General features: G+C 42.4%; 2 protein-coding genes across 2 annotated transcripts in view; one reads left to right on the top strand and one right to left on the bottom strand.

The window, feature by feature from the left end:
• LOC306776805 (homer protein homolog 3-like) overlaps nucleotides 1–7,179 on the bottom strand; it is a 36,669-nt gene extending 29,490 nt beyond the window's left edge. The window contains exon 1 of the mRNA XM_079267652.1: nucleotides 7,160–7,179. Within this exon, the coding sequence (XP_079123778.1) occupies nucleotides 7,160–7,164 (5 nt within the window). The 5' untranslated portion in view covers nucleotides 7,165–7,179. The remainder of the gene's footprint in view (nucleotides 1–7,159) is intronic.
• Nucleotides 7,180–11,003: 3,824 nt separating this feature from the next.
• Nucleotides 11,004–16,241, top strand: ddx49 (DEAD (Asp-Glu-Ala-Asp) box polypeptide 49). Its single transcript, XM_079267785.1, has 13 exons — nucleotides 11,004–11,225; nucleotides 11,476–11,599; nucleotides 11,889–11,974; nucleotides 12,129–12,250; nucleotides 12,633–12,820; nucleotides 13,581–13,721; nucleotides 14,012–14,087; nucleotides 14,463–14,539; nucleotides 14,694–14,791; nucleotides 14,914–14,988; nucleotides 15,537–15,625; nucleotides 15,792–15,863; nucleotides 15,948–16,241. Exons 1-13 carry the CDS (start codon nucleotides 11,111–11,113, stop codon nucleotides 16,116–16,118), a joined length of 1,434 nt encoding a protein of 477 aa, XP_079123911.1. The 5' UTR covers nucleotides 11,004–11,110; the 3' UTR covers nucleotides 16,119–16,241.
• The last annotated feature ends 57 nt before the right edge of the window (nucleotides 16,242–16,298 follow it).

Below are 16,298 nucleotides of genomic sequence, written 5' to 3'. Positions count from 1 at the left end.
AGCGTGCGCAAGAGCAAGACAGTCACCACAGTCACCAGATACCACAACGCCGGAGTCCTGCGAAACACAAAGCGCTTTCACTGGCGGCGATAGGCTTAATCAGCACGATGTGAATTCGTTTGGCAAGGGCTTGAATGTAGTGGACACTCAATTATATGTAAAAGTCCCACACTCCAGCTTTAACAAGGACTAATGAATAATGACTGACTGCTCATCAGCCCCGAGCCATCACAGCAGATCAAACAGACATGAATGTAGCATCATTCATTTGGCCCGTCTCCATGCTGCTCTGTGAACAGCCCGTTGAGATAATCAGCTCAGACAGGATGCGTCACGTCGAGGTTTGATGATATGAGCAGATTCAAACTGGATTAAACTCCTCCTGAGGTGAGGGTGAGCAATCACTCCCCAGCAGCTAGACGGCCGCTGAAGACTCGTCTAACATACTGCGGAGTAGTAAAAAGGAGTGACGTCGGTACTTTACACACACCTGATGCAATTAACATGGAACTGTGTGGTCCTTAATCAAATCAGATGCTGTGGGAGTAAAAGCCTGCATGGCTAGAAGGAGACAGCTACTCATATCTGACAACCTGAAGAGCTGTTCAGTTAAGCGGTCAGACGACCATAAATACATAACATCAGGGCACAATGGTGGTCTGTTAAACTCCATAATATTGTTTTCCTCTTTTTCTTCACAAAAGACAATGTTTCTATCTGTGAGATCTTACTCAGGCCTCATTATTTAACATTACAATGTACAGTAAGCTATTTTATTTAATTAATAGAAAACAATGAATCATATTTACTTTGGTTTTAAATGTATTTGTTTAAAATCTTAATCTGCAAAGTAACTTGTGATTTCAGCACTCATAAATGTGACAAAGCAGAAACGACATCACTCTGATATGGAGTTAAAGTAGAATTGAAATAAACAAGGAACAGTACCTGTACATTGTATTCAAGTGTAGTATTTGTAACTGTAGGATACAGTAAATCTTCACACATCAGTCAGCGGGTACCCGCCTCCTGATGTGAGTCAGAGGCCTGAATCCAGTGAGGGGTCATCTGGATCAATTATTGTCAATCTATTCCAGGTCAAATAAACAATTATTTTATTTAAATGTCAATTGTTTGGTTGATAGATTGTCAGAAAATAACAAAAAAATGACGCTCACAATTTCCTGGAGGCCAACCAGCGCTCCACAACTCAAGGTATTTAGTTGATAACATCACACCAAACAGAAGAAAAGCAATGAATCCTCTCAGCTGATTTGCTGGGACTAGGCATAAGTAATGTTCGCCGTCAAATAACTTGAATGATTCGTCAATTATCAAAATAATTTTCTCTCTAATTTCTACGTTCTCTATAATGCAAATAACAGCTCTTATGACAAAACGTTTAGAAAATGATGATCTTCATTTTTAACGGTAATATTGCCGAAACTAGAGATGTGCTGAAACCAATGTGAGTAAGTTACCCGAGAGCTGGTTTTGTCAGAGAAACTAAAAGAACAAGAAGAGGAGCTGGTGCTCCTCGGGATTTGTAATATTTGTATTCAGGGCCAGAGTGGCGCAGACAGAAAAGGCCGACCGGTTCTACCTGGGGGACACAGGAGAGAAAGCTCTCAAACTTTATTTCACACTGTGATGGTTAACGTTAAACTGCATCATCAATCTGCAGTTTTAATTATGTTTTATAAGCTGTCAACTTTAACGAGCTCTCCTCCTGCCGATTTCAACATGGATTTGTTGTTCACAATGTAGCTTATCAAGGATCGCTGACTAGAAGGCATTAATGCAGATCTCCAGATCGCATATCTTCAACGCAACTTTTTTTCACACTATGATGGTTAATCTGTGTGATTAATCTGTGTCTCACATGACTCCCTGGTCATTTTCTAGATCCAAAATGCACTCACACTGACTATTGAAGGTACTTTTTTGGCGAACATAAAACTGGAATGTCGGTTCGCTCTGATCGTTTCTACAGATCTTCTTCTCAACGCTTCAGGTGCGTGGCAAGACTCTAACACACACACACACACACAAAACACAATGGTATGTGCAGAGACACACACACACAAACACGTGTCACGTGCAAGTGGATATTCCACAGCGCACACACACAGAAATGTGTGTGGTGAGACTCGTTTTCACAGGGCATAGATGTACGAATCAGTACATCATGGATTGGTTATGTCAATCTGAGCTGATGGGTGTTCTTTAATCCACTACCCGTCCCCTTAAAAGCACACAGCAATGGCCCCAGATAGCGGAGTAGACACAGCCCTGGGGCCGTCAGCTACACTCCACCCTCATGATAAATTAATTGGCATGAAGCATTCAGAGGAATTTTGAGGTTACATAAACGAAGACATGAAATGGTCGGACCGACCCAAACAAACAGCAATCCTGGAGAGACTTTTTTTCTCAGCTCCACATCCATACAGATGAATAATTTTTTTCTTTCTTCTTTTAGACAGTTTCTCTTTGTAACTCTTAAAAGCATTTCTCCTTTATGAGTCTGCTTCCTCCGACCTCTGAGAGTACACCCTCGTGTCCACATTCCTGAGCCAGCGAAAGTGTCTGGTCCAGTCCAGCAACATGACACGCCACAACACATACCGAAATAGCACCAGCGAGGGTAAACGCCAACTTAAACTGAAGCCGTCCAACAAGTTACCATATCTGCATCACAAACCACGGCCCAACATATATGCTGCCAAATGTTGTCACACTAGTAAGCTTCGTCAAAAAGTAAAACAAGGATTATGGTTGTCAGTTTTTCAGAAGATGTCGAGCACCTTACCAAACTACTTTTACACTGCACAATCACAAGCCTTTACCTGGCAAAACACCAGACATGTGAACTCTGGTTCTGTTTTGAGACAGCACAACACTTCAATTCTCTGAAGGTGAACTGTTCTGACTGATAACTTACTGCGCTCTCACGCTGACAAGGCGACGCAGAGCTGAAGTGTTTTCTATATTCAGGACACGAAGGTCAGGGAGAGTGTAGGAAATATAGGTTTAGAAGTGTGTTTTAAGAAATTATAATAGAATTGTTTCATAATTCATAATTGGAAGTGTTTTGGAATACATAATTAGTAGATTCATAATTGTAGAACCGTTTTAGAATTTGTAGTTAGAAGTGATTTGTAGTTAGAAGTGTATCTTCGTATTTGTAGCAACGTTATATCTATGTTTGTGACACTTGTGAAGTTTTTGCCAAAAGTTGCAAATCCTTATCTTTATATAGAATGTTTATGATAGAAGTGTTACGCCATAAAAGACAGTCATTGAATGTATTTAGAATAGTACGGGACAGATCGATTTCTAGACAGGCAATTACAGGTCATGCCCGTGCGAGGGTCCTGCGAGAAGGAGGAGCCAGCTGGATTTAGCCAATAGGAACATTATGGGATGTTTTTCGAACTATGTAAGGCGGGGGAGAAAGAACTTCCGGCCTCTTGCTCCGGTTCCACTGTGTGGGTGTAACGCTTTCGGGGTGAGCGGGTCATATTCGATGTAACTGTAAATAATGTACTTCACTATGCGACTGTTTTAGCTTCAGAAGTATTAAATACTTTTGTTTATAATTGAAACCGGCTGACTCTTTGGAAAGGCTGGTCTCCCACAGTTTAAGAGGCTCTCGAACGCCACAAGAGACAGAGAAAACGAGACGTTCTTTCATCTCGATCACGCAGCGCCACTATCATTACTTTCATGCCAATAAAACACAGTGAAATGAAGTGAACAGAAAGAGAGTTAATCCGAGATGATTATTCGTGCGATTGCAAAGGTCTCTAAAACAGCAATTAAGAAGCTCTTCTCCCCACAGAGCAGCTGGTTTCTCCTTGGCCAGTGGGAAGGCGCAAACACTGAACAGCTTTTATGGAGTTATGGCTGAAGATTAACCGATTATGTTCCCTCTAAAACCCAAATTTAGTGATCATCTGTGCCCATGGCCCTCTTATCTCAACTAGTGCAGTGCCAAAATATGCCTGTGTTTGGACTTGTGCTCAAGAACCGCTCATACAATGCACTGTTACAAAGGTTTTAAGAATTCAACAGTGGAGCTGCAATGGAGCGACTGACAGGAGACGATACGATGAAAGAGACAACAGACAATGACAGCAAGAGGAGGAGAGCGTGCTGAAAACATCTGCACATCATGACAAGCATGAAACCTCCCCCGGGTGAATCAGATCCTACAGTTCACAGTATCCGGTACCGAGGAGAGAGAGACATTACAGTGACGTGATGAGGGCGGCTTTTGTTCAGTAGCAAAAGAATGTTTGATGAAGAAGGGATGGGCGGATTGATCCCCAAAGTATCAACAGTACAAGTACCGGCACTGATGTTGTATTCTTAAATATACAACAGAGCATTTTGTGTTGGCTTATACTCAATTTCATGATTTAATGTTCACTTTTCCATTAAAAGTTGCCTTGTACTGAAATTTTACTGTAATTCAAATGACCTTGTTTTTTTTAGCCAAATAATATCTATAGTCACACTAAGTCATGAATTATGAATGAGTACTCCAGACAGCTTTTTGCTGATGGAAGGTACCAACAACAGTCATCTGATCATTTAGTATCATTTAGGAGGAGATCAAAAACTAAACTTGAGTTTATCGCCCATCCCTGTCATGCAGAGCCACAACACAGAGACGGCGTGTGTTTTTGTACCTCTCTCGATGTACCGGGAACATTTTACAGCTCACAGACAACTCCTGCAAGAGGAAAGAGGATCCACGTTACATAGTAGAAATACCTGTTTATTCAGTGAAGTCCTCATGAAGAGGCTTCTGATACCAAGTGCTAAACCAACAATAACATCTTTGAACACGGTGCAGCTACACCTCATCTAGACTGAGGTTAGAAACAATTCAGTGTAGGTCAAATGTGCTTAATCGGTGAATAATCGGTTAAGAGAAAATAACCTGATTCATTGACAAAACAAACGATACAAATATCGCGAGTAGCTCTTAATGGGTCGACAAGGTGGTCTCGATCCAGAGGCTCCTCAAATGTGACGGAGAAACGCAGCTTGGACAAATGTAGAGGACACCTCTGATAAATCATTCGCTGCCCTTAGCATGCCGTAATCAATTGCAAGTGTTTATTTTGTGCACCTCTTTAACTCAGAATGCTGTAAATAATGAACGCTGTCAGAGGCTTGTTACAGAAAAATATAACATCCCTGTTAAATAAAGACCGTCTCGCCTTCAAATTAGATATTCCCTTTTGTACAGCGCTCACGGGTAAGGTGACATGGTTAAGTACTTTAAGACAAACTGTAGATAGCATGAGAGCACTTATGCACCTACTCACACTCATTATGTTTATGGACCAGAAGTGGCTGTTAATCAAAAGTCTCCTGCTCCCGGTGCTCGCTTCCTGGTGCATGCTGCCTCCATCTGTCAAAGGGTCGTGCAGGTTCCTGTCTCAGTGTGCATGGTGGCCCTGCGACTACATCCATAACTTCCTCCAGGGGTCCTTGCCATGACTTTCATTTGGACCAGGTGCTTGAACTCACCACAGAGCAGTTATACAGAGTTGATCTGCGGCCCACATTCTGACAGCGTATGAGCATCAAACACAAGCCATCAGATCAGATGTTTGTGGCGAGGCTACTGTCAGCAATAACACACTGGACTGCAGATGTTACGGAGCAGGTAGTGCCAGTCTGACAGAGATATACTATGTGCTGATACCACGTGGTCTGTCCCATGCCCATACATGTGGAATATATGTATCTGGGTCAATGCATTGGAGCTGGGAGGTTAGCTATGAAAACATTGACCGTGTAGTGAAGTTACAGGTTGCTCAGAGACCCATTGACAGATGTGTGCTCAGGTGCAAAGAGCAGTGTGTTGTCACAGTTGACCTTAAAGTACTTCAGTCTCTGTACATTTGGAATATGGAACCAGACAGAGATATTCCCAGTAACCTGGAACACTGTGGCAAAGTATTCATCGTGTGTTTAAGTACATCTATACACACCCGTGCTTCATCTACCACTTTGTTCGTTCGAAATTTTCCTTTACAAGTTGTTGAGGGCCACCTGAACACACCATTGGCTTCCGTTTGTCTCATTTGAGGAGACGTATCGGTTCAGCCTGATCTTAAGGAAATTCCAAGGACACGCCTTCATGGCCTTTTGAGGGATCCAGGAACCGATTTGTAGCAAACAAGCAGGTGAGCACCAACATTGTGCTGCATCACTGTGCAGTTTCAAAGGTCTGAAGAATTTGGAAATCCCAATAAATCCACTTTAATTTTTCAACACCACCATGTCAGTAAATACACCATAAGAGTATAATAAAACCGCATTTTACAAGCAATGTAGGCATTGAAATGTGTACCGAGGATGCTTTAATACTATTCACATTCAGCCATTTGAGTACAGCATCTCAATTAAAGTGTCACTAGACCGGCCTAGAGGGGGGAGGCTGACAGCATGGATAGTAATGCGAGGAGGGTTCAGGTGTGTCTGAACCAAACTGAAGGCCTGAATGTATAATTCAACACACACAGCTAATGAGACCGAGCACAGCTTGACACCCAGAGCTTCCCAAAGCAAACCCACCCATGAGCCCCTGCACAACAATCGACCTGGAAGCGATCCAGTGGCAGCACCAGTGTGTGTGTGTGTGAGAGATACAAATAGTAGAGGAATAGAGAACAGGAAATCACAGTCCTTTTGCGAACTGCAGTATGCATGAGTAAGCTGGTTATGTGGTTTTTCATAAGACTATAAACTGATTGATCATGCATTTTAAATTCTCTGTGTATCCGCCAGAGTTAAATCTAATGCAGCCATGATCTTTCAGCATGTAAATTTGACCTCTTTACGGTCACACGTTATTTTGGTATAAACAAACATCAGACTTCCCACAGGTTCACAAATAAAGGATTCCTCTCTCGGTAATGGCTTTCAGAATGTACACAAAGAAAATAACGCAGTGTCAGATGTGAACTGATGGTAATATTCTGATCGATTGACTTAAAAAAGGAGAGAAAATGTGCTATTTAGCTCAGAAGTCACCGCGAAGTTCACTTTTTAAGCAGTTCGCCATTTGAACAAATCACTTCCAGACAGCAGGACAGGGCGATCTGAACATTTCAGACACAAACGTCTAACTTACCCCATGCTCCGAGGATCTGGATGCTGTTTGAGGACTAATTACACTCACCACCACTCCACTTTTTGTCCTTTTCTCCTCGGTTTCCAAAAGGATTAGCTTTCGCCCCGAAATCCTGGACTCAATTTACATTTCCGAAAAAAAAAGAAAGACAAATCACTTCCGACTCCAGACTCCCCTGTTTCCTCTCCAACTGTACTCCTCTCTTCTCAAGTCAGTTGTACTCCAGGCTGCCTGTCTTCCTTTGTCCGCGGGTTTCCACGCCGAAAACACCGCGGATGTGTCGTCCCGATGCGTAATTACGCACGGTGAATCGTTTGGCTCAGTCCTGCAGGCCGGACAGACAGAGGAATGTCGATAAAAGTCGGGCAGCAGAGTGCTTTTGGCTCAAACCTCGTCCAGGACTTGTGCTGCGCTCCCTTCCCGCCTCTGTGCCAGATCACACTGGGATCCCATTCAACTCTCTCAATGGGACCGTGGAGCCTCTTAAGCGCCATCTGATGGCCACAAGTGAACTACAAACCCGGCCCCTCTGCCTCTTATCCCCACTCTCCACTTAAATGTCAGAATGTGAAATAGTAGGCTACATGTGAAAATGGCCTGCGGATGTCTTAAAAGCCCCTCGGTGCGTATTTATGAGGTGCAGCGTAATAAAAGCTTGAAGCATTTGAAATTACTGGTGGAAGAACAGAATCCAAATGGTTGTTTAAAATAAAAGCCTCAGCAAATAATCAGTCAGATGTACAATTCTGCACCCACTGACTGTGTTGATCTCACGTTAAATCAGATACTCTTCCATATGAATCTGTTTATAAAGAGCTATATTGTGATCCTATCACATACTATGATGAATACAATCTAATAAATCAACAGCAAAATAAATATATTGCTGTTGATAGGACAAGAAAAAAACATATGACTGGACATCTGCCACAAAGCTACATTAAATTGAATTGTGCTACATTTACATTCAGTCCCTACGGAAATAGTATGCATTAGTTTAATGATTTTATTCATTAGGCAGGGGAGCATATTTCATAGCAATGATTATGTCATCAAATGACTGCAGTCATGTGTTCATCTCACTGAAAATCCCATAATACTAAGGATAGCAGATGTATTTCTGTCAACAAAACTGTAGAAAAACTCCACAAATAGGATCGTTAAAATATCACACAGAACATCAAACCAAATCAAAACGTTAAAATTAAATACGCTCACAACCAAAGTGATGTACACCGAAAGTCCTTATGGGAATACAATTTGATTGTTCCAGCATATATAGCAGTATATATAGTTTATAAAATGATTTGCATATGTCTTTTCTCAGTTCACTGATTCAATTTCATAAGATTTATGAAATCTAATTCACCATTTTATTAATAGGCTGCATATAGGTTTGAACTTCTTTACAAATCTGACTTGATCTGACATGTTATAGTCAGAAACATAAATAAGCATAAACACACACATGCACATATAAAATACAAAATCCTGTACATTTTGACATCGTATGGAATATATCAATTGACCCCAAATACATTAAATATAGAATAAAGATATAAAAATGACATAATGTATCGTGACAATTATAGTTCAAGTTATTGTAAAGTGCAATTTTGAGAATGTAAAACTTCCATTGAGCTGCTAATTGTCAACATGTCATCCACTTACTTCTTGTTAAAGCTCCACAACTTTCCCTAAAAACTGTTAATCACTGCAGTCACGCAGAGAAAAGGCTGCACTTCACCTCATTAATTCATACAGGCCTTGGTTTGAACTCACCCCTGATTCAAAATAAACTACTTACCGCATGTATACAGGGTGAACATGAGAAAGTGGAGCATCAAATGTAGTGGAAGAGCCATGGGGGCAGCTCCTGTGCACTAATTGTGATGCTCAGTGGCCTGTTACAGAGATGCAGCTGACTGCTGCTCTGCGCTGCAGGGAGGCATCAGGGAACATCAGATTTCTGCCTCACATGCAAGCAACCTTCATGCTCATTTAGAGAGACACTTCTCAGCCGGCCCGAGGCAGTTTGCAACACAGCTGGACGCTTTGGGCAGGACGGAGCTGAACCTCCAGGCCTCTGCCTTTAACACAAAGGGTAGTAATCACCTCTGGCACACACAGATGGGACTTGTTGGAAAAATGTTTCTCTCTTTGTCCAAGTCAAGCAGCGGCTGAATCAAACTCACAGTGTCTTCGCAGTGCTCACCGTTGCAGGTTGGACAGAAAGACAAAGGCCGACATGATGTGGCAAACACGACATCATCTACACTGGAAATATAGTCTGGACAGAGAATCAAATCTTAAATGGTTAAAAAAGTTAAGGAAGCTCCTTTGCAATTGGTCTCGAAAAAAAAGCTTGTGAGTGCAATCCTCCTTCAGTAATTCCTGAATGTCAGACCAATGGGTTCAAATAAGCTTCATGAAAATCAGACGGTGCTTCAAGCCTCATTATTTCAGATCAGCCAGGGGGACAAATCAGTGATATCAGCAGGAAAGAACAGACGGTCAGTGAAAACTAATTATGCTGATAGTTCAGGGTTAACATCCATCCAGACCAGGAGGCTAAGCCCACAACAAACATTAGCCAACTCTTGATAATTGCTGAATAAAGATCACTGACATGTTTGGGCTTTTTTTCGTTTGGGAAATAATACAATGATAAGAAATAAATACAATCTCTACCAACTGAACAGTTTAATAGGCTAATACACATGGGTGTAACAGAATAGAAGACAGTGTCAATTGCTTTTCCTCAAATATGTTCCCATATTTTCTGTATCACAAATAACAACAATTCATTTTGTGCACTGAACAAAAGATCACAGCGAAAGGACAGGAGCAGATAAGCAGGTGCATTTATCAAAGCTGTGGGTTTTGCCTCCTATGGTGCTGCAGCACTGAAGGGCAGGACAAGCTGAACCAGATCAGAGGGAGAGAACTGTGGAGGTGTAAATGTGTCGTACAAGGCTAGATCACCAACTGGGCAAAGCTGACAAGTGCCAAAAAGCAACACCTAGTGAATGTTGTGTGGTCATTTCATTAATTGCACGATTGTTTATGGATATCCAGCACTAAATTACAATATCAACTTATATTGAAATGACAAGGCACAACATATCCTGTAATCCCGAGCCCGCCCCAAAACTAACTCGGCTTAAATACGCCACATGTCGTCAGGGTGCATATTCATATTCACCGTTTGCTTGAAGGTGAGGTGTTAGGGCTCTACAAGACCAGACCAGTGGTAGAAAGTACATTCCCTCAGGTACTGTGCTTTAGTACAAGTTTGAGGTACATAACTCCCATACAACTCACTAATTACTTTTTACTTTTGTATACGTATACTCCTACATTTCAGAGGAAAATGTTGTACTCCACTACATTTTTTTGATGAACGTTATTTACAAGTTACTCAGATTCACATCATTCAAAACCGAACAAAAAGTAAATTATGCAGAATATTACTACACTTTGGTTTTGCTACTTTTACTGATGTAAAACATATTAGGCCTGGACATACAAAGGACTATCGTGTAGGATGTACTATGTGACCTTATTTAAATACTAACCTAACATAGTTACAAGTTCAAGTTAAAAGGAGCTAATTGATTGATGAATAAAGGTGGGGTCAGCCTTTCAAAATATATGATTAAAGTAAAACTTTGGTTGACATCACGTTCAAAATGTCTGCAGGGCCAACAAAATACTCGTTTCATCCGACATGTGACCAGCAGAGGGCATCACCGCGCATGCGCTACCTCCAGTCTGCCGCAACTTGGAGAAGAAGACAAATACTTACTGTTACGTAATCATACTGCGACTGTCGGTGTCACACACGAGGATGTTTCACTGTACGTTTAAATAGAGTATTTCAGCTAACATTTTGTGAAATTAGGGACACGGAACTATTCATCTATCACCAGAGGACGAGGTAAATTAGACATGTCGGACTTCTCGTCGCTGGGTCTCGCGGACTGGCTGGTTAAACAGTGTAAACAGCTGGGAATCAACAAACCCACTCCTGTCCAGGAACACTGCATGCCTGCTATACTAGAAGGTAAGACCGCCTCCGTTCACTCATCAGGTTAAACACATCACATCTACCTGTAATGTTATGTCATAAAGTGATGATCTTCAAGGTGTGTGAGTTTGTAGATCAGCAAAGCAACAATAAAGTGTCAGTTTGAGACAGCTCCCATGATGAGGAAAGTATTATAATACTTTGAGTTTAATCGTCTGAAGTTACCACAAGGTAAGTCATTAAACCAGACTTTAGAGCAGATGAATGACGGTGCTTCTCCTCCCAGGTCGGGACTGTATGGGCTGTGCTAAGACCGGAAGTGGGAAGACAGCAGCCTTTGTGCTTCCAGTGGTGCAGAAACTGTCCGAGGACCCGTATGGCATCTTCTGCTTGGTGCTCACTCCTACCAGGTCAGTGCTGGGCTGTTATGGGAACTCTGTTATTAAAGAAAAGCTCCATATACTTGTTTATTTAATGGTTCTTCTTCCTTTTCACGACTGGTCATGTCAGGCTGTGTCATTTCCAGATGTTGATTAAGATGAAATGTTTTGTGACCTAAAACACAAGTGGTACACACAGGTTAGCTTCAAAATAAGCTGAACCATCATAATTATCAAGTCCTTGGCATGTCAGACCTAAAAATAAGCCTCAAGTTAAGATGAATAGCTTTGATGTTGTTGCATGTTTGATGTCATGCAGGGAGCTCGCCTATCAGATTGCGGAGCAGTTTCGAGTGCTGGGGAAGCCGCTGGGTCTGAAAGACTGCATCGTCGTCGGTGGAATGGGTAATCATTGATTACGAGCGTCTGATTGAGTTCTAAAGCCCCGTCGGTGCGCTGCTGCTGCTGCAGAAAGTTAAATGAACATCTGCTGCTAGTTACTGTTACATTATATCTGAGCCTCTCCTCGGTGCTGATGCTGTTGTTGTGTTTCTCACAGACATGGTGACTCAGGCCATGGAGCTGACCAACCAACCACATGTGGTCGTAGCGACGCCCGGACGGCTGGCCGATCACATCCGCAGCTCCAACACCTTCAGCATGAGCAAGATCCAGTTTCTGGTGAGTTCAGGAAGGACCGTCGGTTTCAACGCCTTGTCTCTGCTACAGCTCTCAAACAGTTAACATCTGTTAGGTTATGTTAGGAATACCCGGATATAAATACATTATTATGCAAAAGAGAAGTCTGTGTATGCAAGATAATGCTTCTTTTTCCTCATACACTTCATAAGATACTGAGCTTTTTTATTTTTAGACCCTATGGAACCCCAGATTATCATACATATCATTTATTGCTGTCTTTTAAACAGCTAATGAACATAATATTGCTCAGTTAACAGGTATTTTTAAGTTTACAACTCAATCCTGTGCTGAAGTCAGCACTTTAAATTGATTTGTATATACTTTTTCATATGGTTTGTAACATGGTTTTTGTGTTTGTCAGATCTTGGATGAGGCGGACCGGCTGTTGGAGCAGGGCTGTACTGACTTCACCAAAGACCTGGAGGTGATCATGGGGATTTTACCGGCTAAACGGCAGACGCTGCTGTTCAGCGCCACGCTCACTGACACCCTGCACGAGCTGAAGAACATCGCCATGAACAAACCTTTCTTCTGGGAGAGCACGTCGGAGTGAGTAACCTGCTGCCATTCAACAGCTGTTATTAGAAGTATTTAGCAAATTCACGGAGCGTTACGGGTCTCACTTTGACCTATGTTTTCATCTTTGTTTGCAGAAGTGTATTCAGTGTATTTGTTGGTATAGAACTACGTATTTCAGGTCCTTTCCTTAAAAACGGTGGATGTTTTGGTGCCTCGTTTCAGACGCATTCTTTGTGAGAAATCTTGCGTGATATTTATAAAACGGGAGCACCGGCCCGGAAAATCAGTTTGCCTGTCATCTGATCTGAGGTGCAACTAATCACTGAAATGTGTCTCTCGCACAAATGCCTTTGGATGTGAGGCAGAGTCGTGCAAATAATGGGAATTAAGTGCGGTTGAATGAGCGTTCTGCTGGGTTTACCAACGCTCAGACCCTCTGCGGGGCTCAGACGTGCAGAAAGCAGCGACGAACTCATGCAAGTGTATCCAGTGTGAACAGATAATGTAATAAAAGTGGGTGCAGAACAAAACAATATCGCTGCTTGATTTCATTGTTCTCACCTTTTGATGAACAAAGGCTTTTGAGTGCTGTGGAGCAGATTCCCACTTGTTCCCTGCTCATGGATATGAAGGCATTCTGATTGGCTCATTACACTCGTCAAAGTTATATTATAATCCCCTCCCCTGAATCAATACCAGCTTCAGGGTTTCTGTTCTGTACTATGACCTCTGACCTCTCTGGCAACAGAAAGTCTATCTATAGGGAACATTGAAATATTATTGTTCACAGGACAAAAACAGTGGAGGAGCTGGACCAGAGGTACATCCTCACTCCAGAGAAGGTGAAGGACGCCTACCTGGTCCACCTGATGCAGATGTTTACTGACCAGCATGACGACTGGTCCATCATGATCTTCACCAACACGTGCAAGTAAGAAGCCCAGAATAATTGAAATACCTTCTATAGTGCAAGCCCAGACAGTCTTACCCTAAAGAGAGTATACTGTTGATTCAACTCGTACTATACGATGATTGCTGAGGCGGCAGTTTTTGACTGATTGGTACGTTACCTATAGCATGCAGGTGGATAGAAATTCAGCTTACAAGACGAAACTATATTTTTCTATGTCATTGAAACCTCTCTGTGCATGTAAATGTTGTTGTAGATTTGGTCCGGTTCACATGTTCATGACATGAAATAATTGGCTGTCTCTTGCACAGAAACTGCCAAATCCTCACCATGATGCTGCGGGAATTTAACTTCCCAACCATCTGCCTGCACTCCATGATGAAACAGGTGAGACTAGTGCAACTTCCTAACTTCATTAATCCTGTGACGCTGGCAGCTGCCTGGTCGCAGAGAAAGAGTGAGTTTTAGTATCGGCGGCCTGCTGACGGTAGTTTTTAGATTCATCACTGACCGAGTAGCAGAGAGGCTGTATCCCAATTTGCACAGACGAAGAATTTGACTTTGCTTTGTGTGAGAGAACGATGGGAGCACAGATTTCCTTCAACTTGGTCACGTGTTCATTATTGCCCATCCTCAGAGCTCCTTGACAAGCTTGTGTTGGATGTAAAAATCATTTGTCTCATTAAAGGGACACAAACGTTCAGCGAGCACAAAGCCTGTGTGATAGTAAAGGGATTAAAGCATGAACTCTATCTTCACCAGAAACAACGATTTGCAAACCTCGCCATGTTCAAGGCCAGCGTCTTCAAAATCCTGATTGCGACAGACGTGGCTTCCAGGTAAGCAGCTCCGCTGACGGGGACGACGGCAGTCTTCATTTTCACACCTTTTAAAAAGTTCAATATCCGTCAACTCTTCCTCAAGTTATCGCACAGTTTCAGATGTAGACAGTCAACTTGTTTTGACATCCCTCCTGTTCTTTCTGACTCACAGGGGTTTGGATATTCCAACCGTCCAGGTCGTCATCAACCACAACACCCCCGGCCTCCCCAAGATCTACATCCACAGAGTCGGGCGAACAGCGAGAGCAGGTAACCTTTTTAATCAACTTCCTAGTAAATCTTAACTGTGATCAAATCAGAAACGTCCAACATCATCCATTTCACGTCTAAAACATGCCGCCGATACGTGACGAGGTTTTCTTCCCCTGCAGGGAGGAATGGAGTGTCCATCACTCTGGTGACGCAGTACGACATCCACCTGGTCCACTCCATCGAAGGACAGATTAGTAAGTCGCCTGCTTGTAAAGACTGAATTAAAATGTGGTCAACAGGACAAGAGCAGTGAACAAGTGATTTCAGAGCTCGAGAGATAACTGCCAGCTCGTTTTTAGTTGTGGCTGCAGTGAGAACATCTGTTCTACTGGAAATAAAGCTTGGAGAAAATCCAGTGTTCATTCACAAAAGATCCTAACGGGGAGATAGTTGGTTAGTGAAAGATCACCAGCATTTTACAGCTTGCTGACTTTTTATACCCATGTTCTTCTTTATTTATCCAGCTCTTCTAATCGTGTTAACACGTTCACTTCCAAATCATCAATATGGCAAGTAGCTCCTCATACGTAAATGTTTAATTATTTATAGTTGTCTTATATTACAAAACTGAAAGTGACAGGAAGCCTTTGAGACAGTGTGTTAAGGTCCTGGACCAGATCACAACACAATTACTTGGCTGTAACCAGCTACCAGGAACCCCAAGAAGCGGAAAGTACCGGATCCCAGTGTGTGTTAAAGTGTGATGTGTCTCAATGTCATCTGGTCTGTTGTGTTCCCACAGAGACGAAGCTGAAGGAATATCCTGTGGTGGAGAAAGAAGTCCTGAAGATCCTCACCCAGGTCAATGTGACCAGACGGGAGTGTGAAATAGTACGGACATATTCAGTCGCCTCTTGGTAGTTTAGTGCACCACAGTTTGTGTTCGTTGAATCGTTCAACATTGACCTGTCTTTGACTTGAAGTCCTCAGTCATGCAGTTTTCAGACGGGACACTATTTGTACCAGATCTTCTCACGAACATGTTTTTGTGTCGTAGAAACTCGAGGCAACAGATTTTGATGAGAAAAAGGAAATCAACAAGAGGAAACAGCTGATCTTGGAGGGGAAGGTAAGTTAAATTCTGAGTACAAACTAAAACGGTCCAAGGATCTGATTTGTAGCCTGCTGATTTGTGATCATGCCGTTTCCTCAGGATCCAGACCTGGAGGCTAAGAGGAAGGCCGAGCTGGAGAAGATCCGGAGCCAGAAGAAAATGTTTAAACAGAGAATCCAGGAGAGCGTTGAGAAACAGAAACATGGACAGCTGAAGAACAAACGGGCCCAGAGAAGACAGAAGAAAAAGGCAGCACAGAAAACAGCCTGAAACACGCTGTAACCCATGTATATACTAAGTGTTATTACTGTACAACACCTTGTTTTTGTTTGTGTGAGCATCTGCAACTAAATTAGAATCTGAATTTCACACCATGAAAACTTCTCAAATTGACAGCCTTTATTGATTCAGTTTAACAAGGAGCCACCATCACGTGACGAAAGCGCTCGA

Source organism: Melanostigma gelatinosum (assembly GCF_949748355.1).
Source record: "Melanostigma gelatinosum genome assembly, chromosome: 4".
Lineage (NCBI taxonomy): Eukaryota > Metazoa > Chordata > Actinopteri > Perciformes > Zoarcidae > Melanostigma > Melanostigma gelatinosum.
Note: the sequence above shows the minus strand (reverse complement) of the source record. Positions and strands in the feature narration are given on the sequence as shown.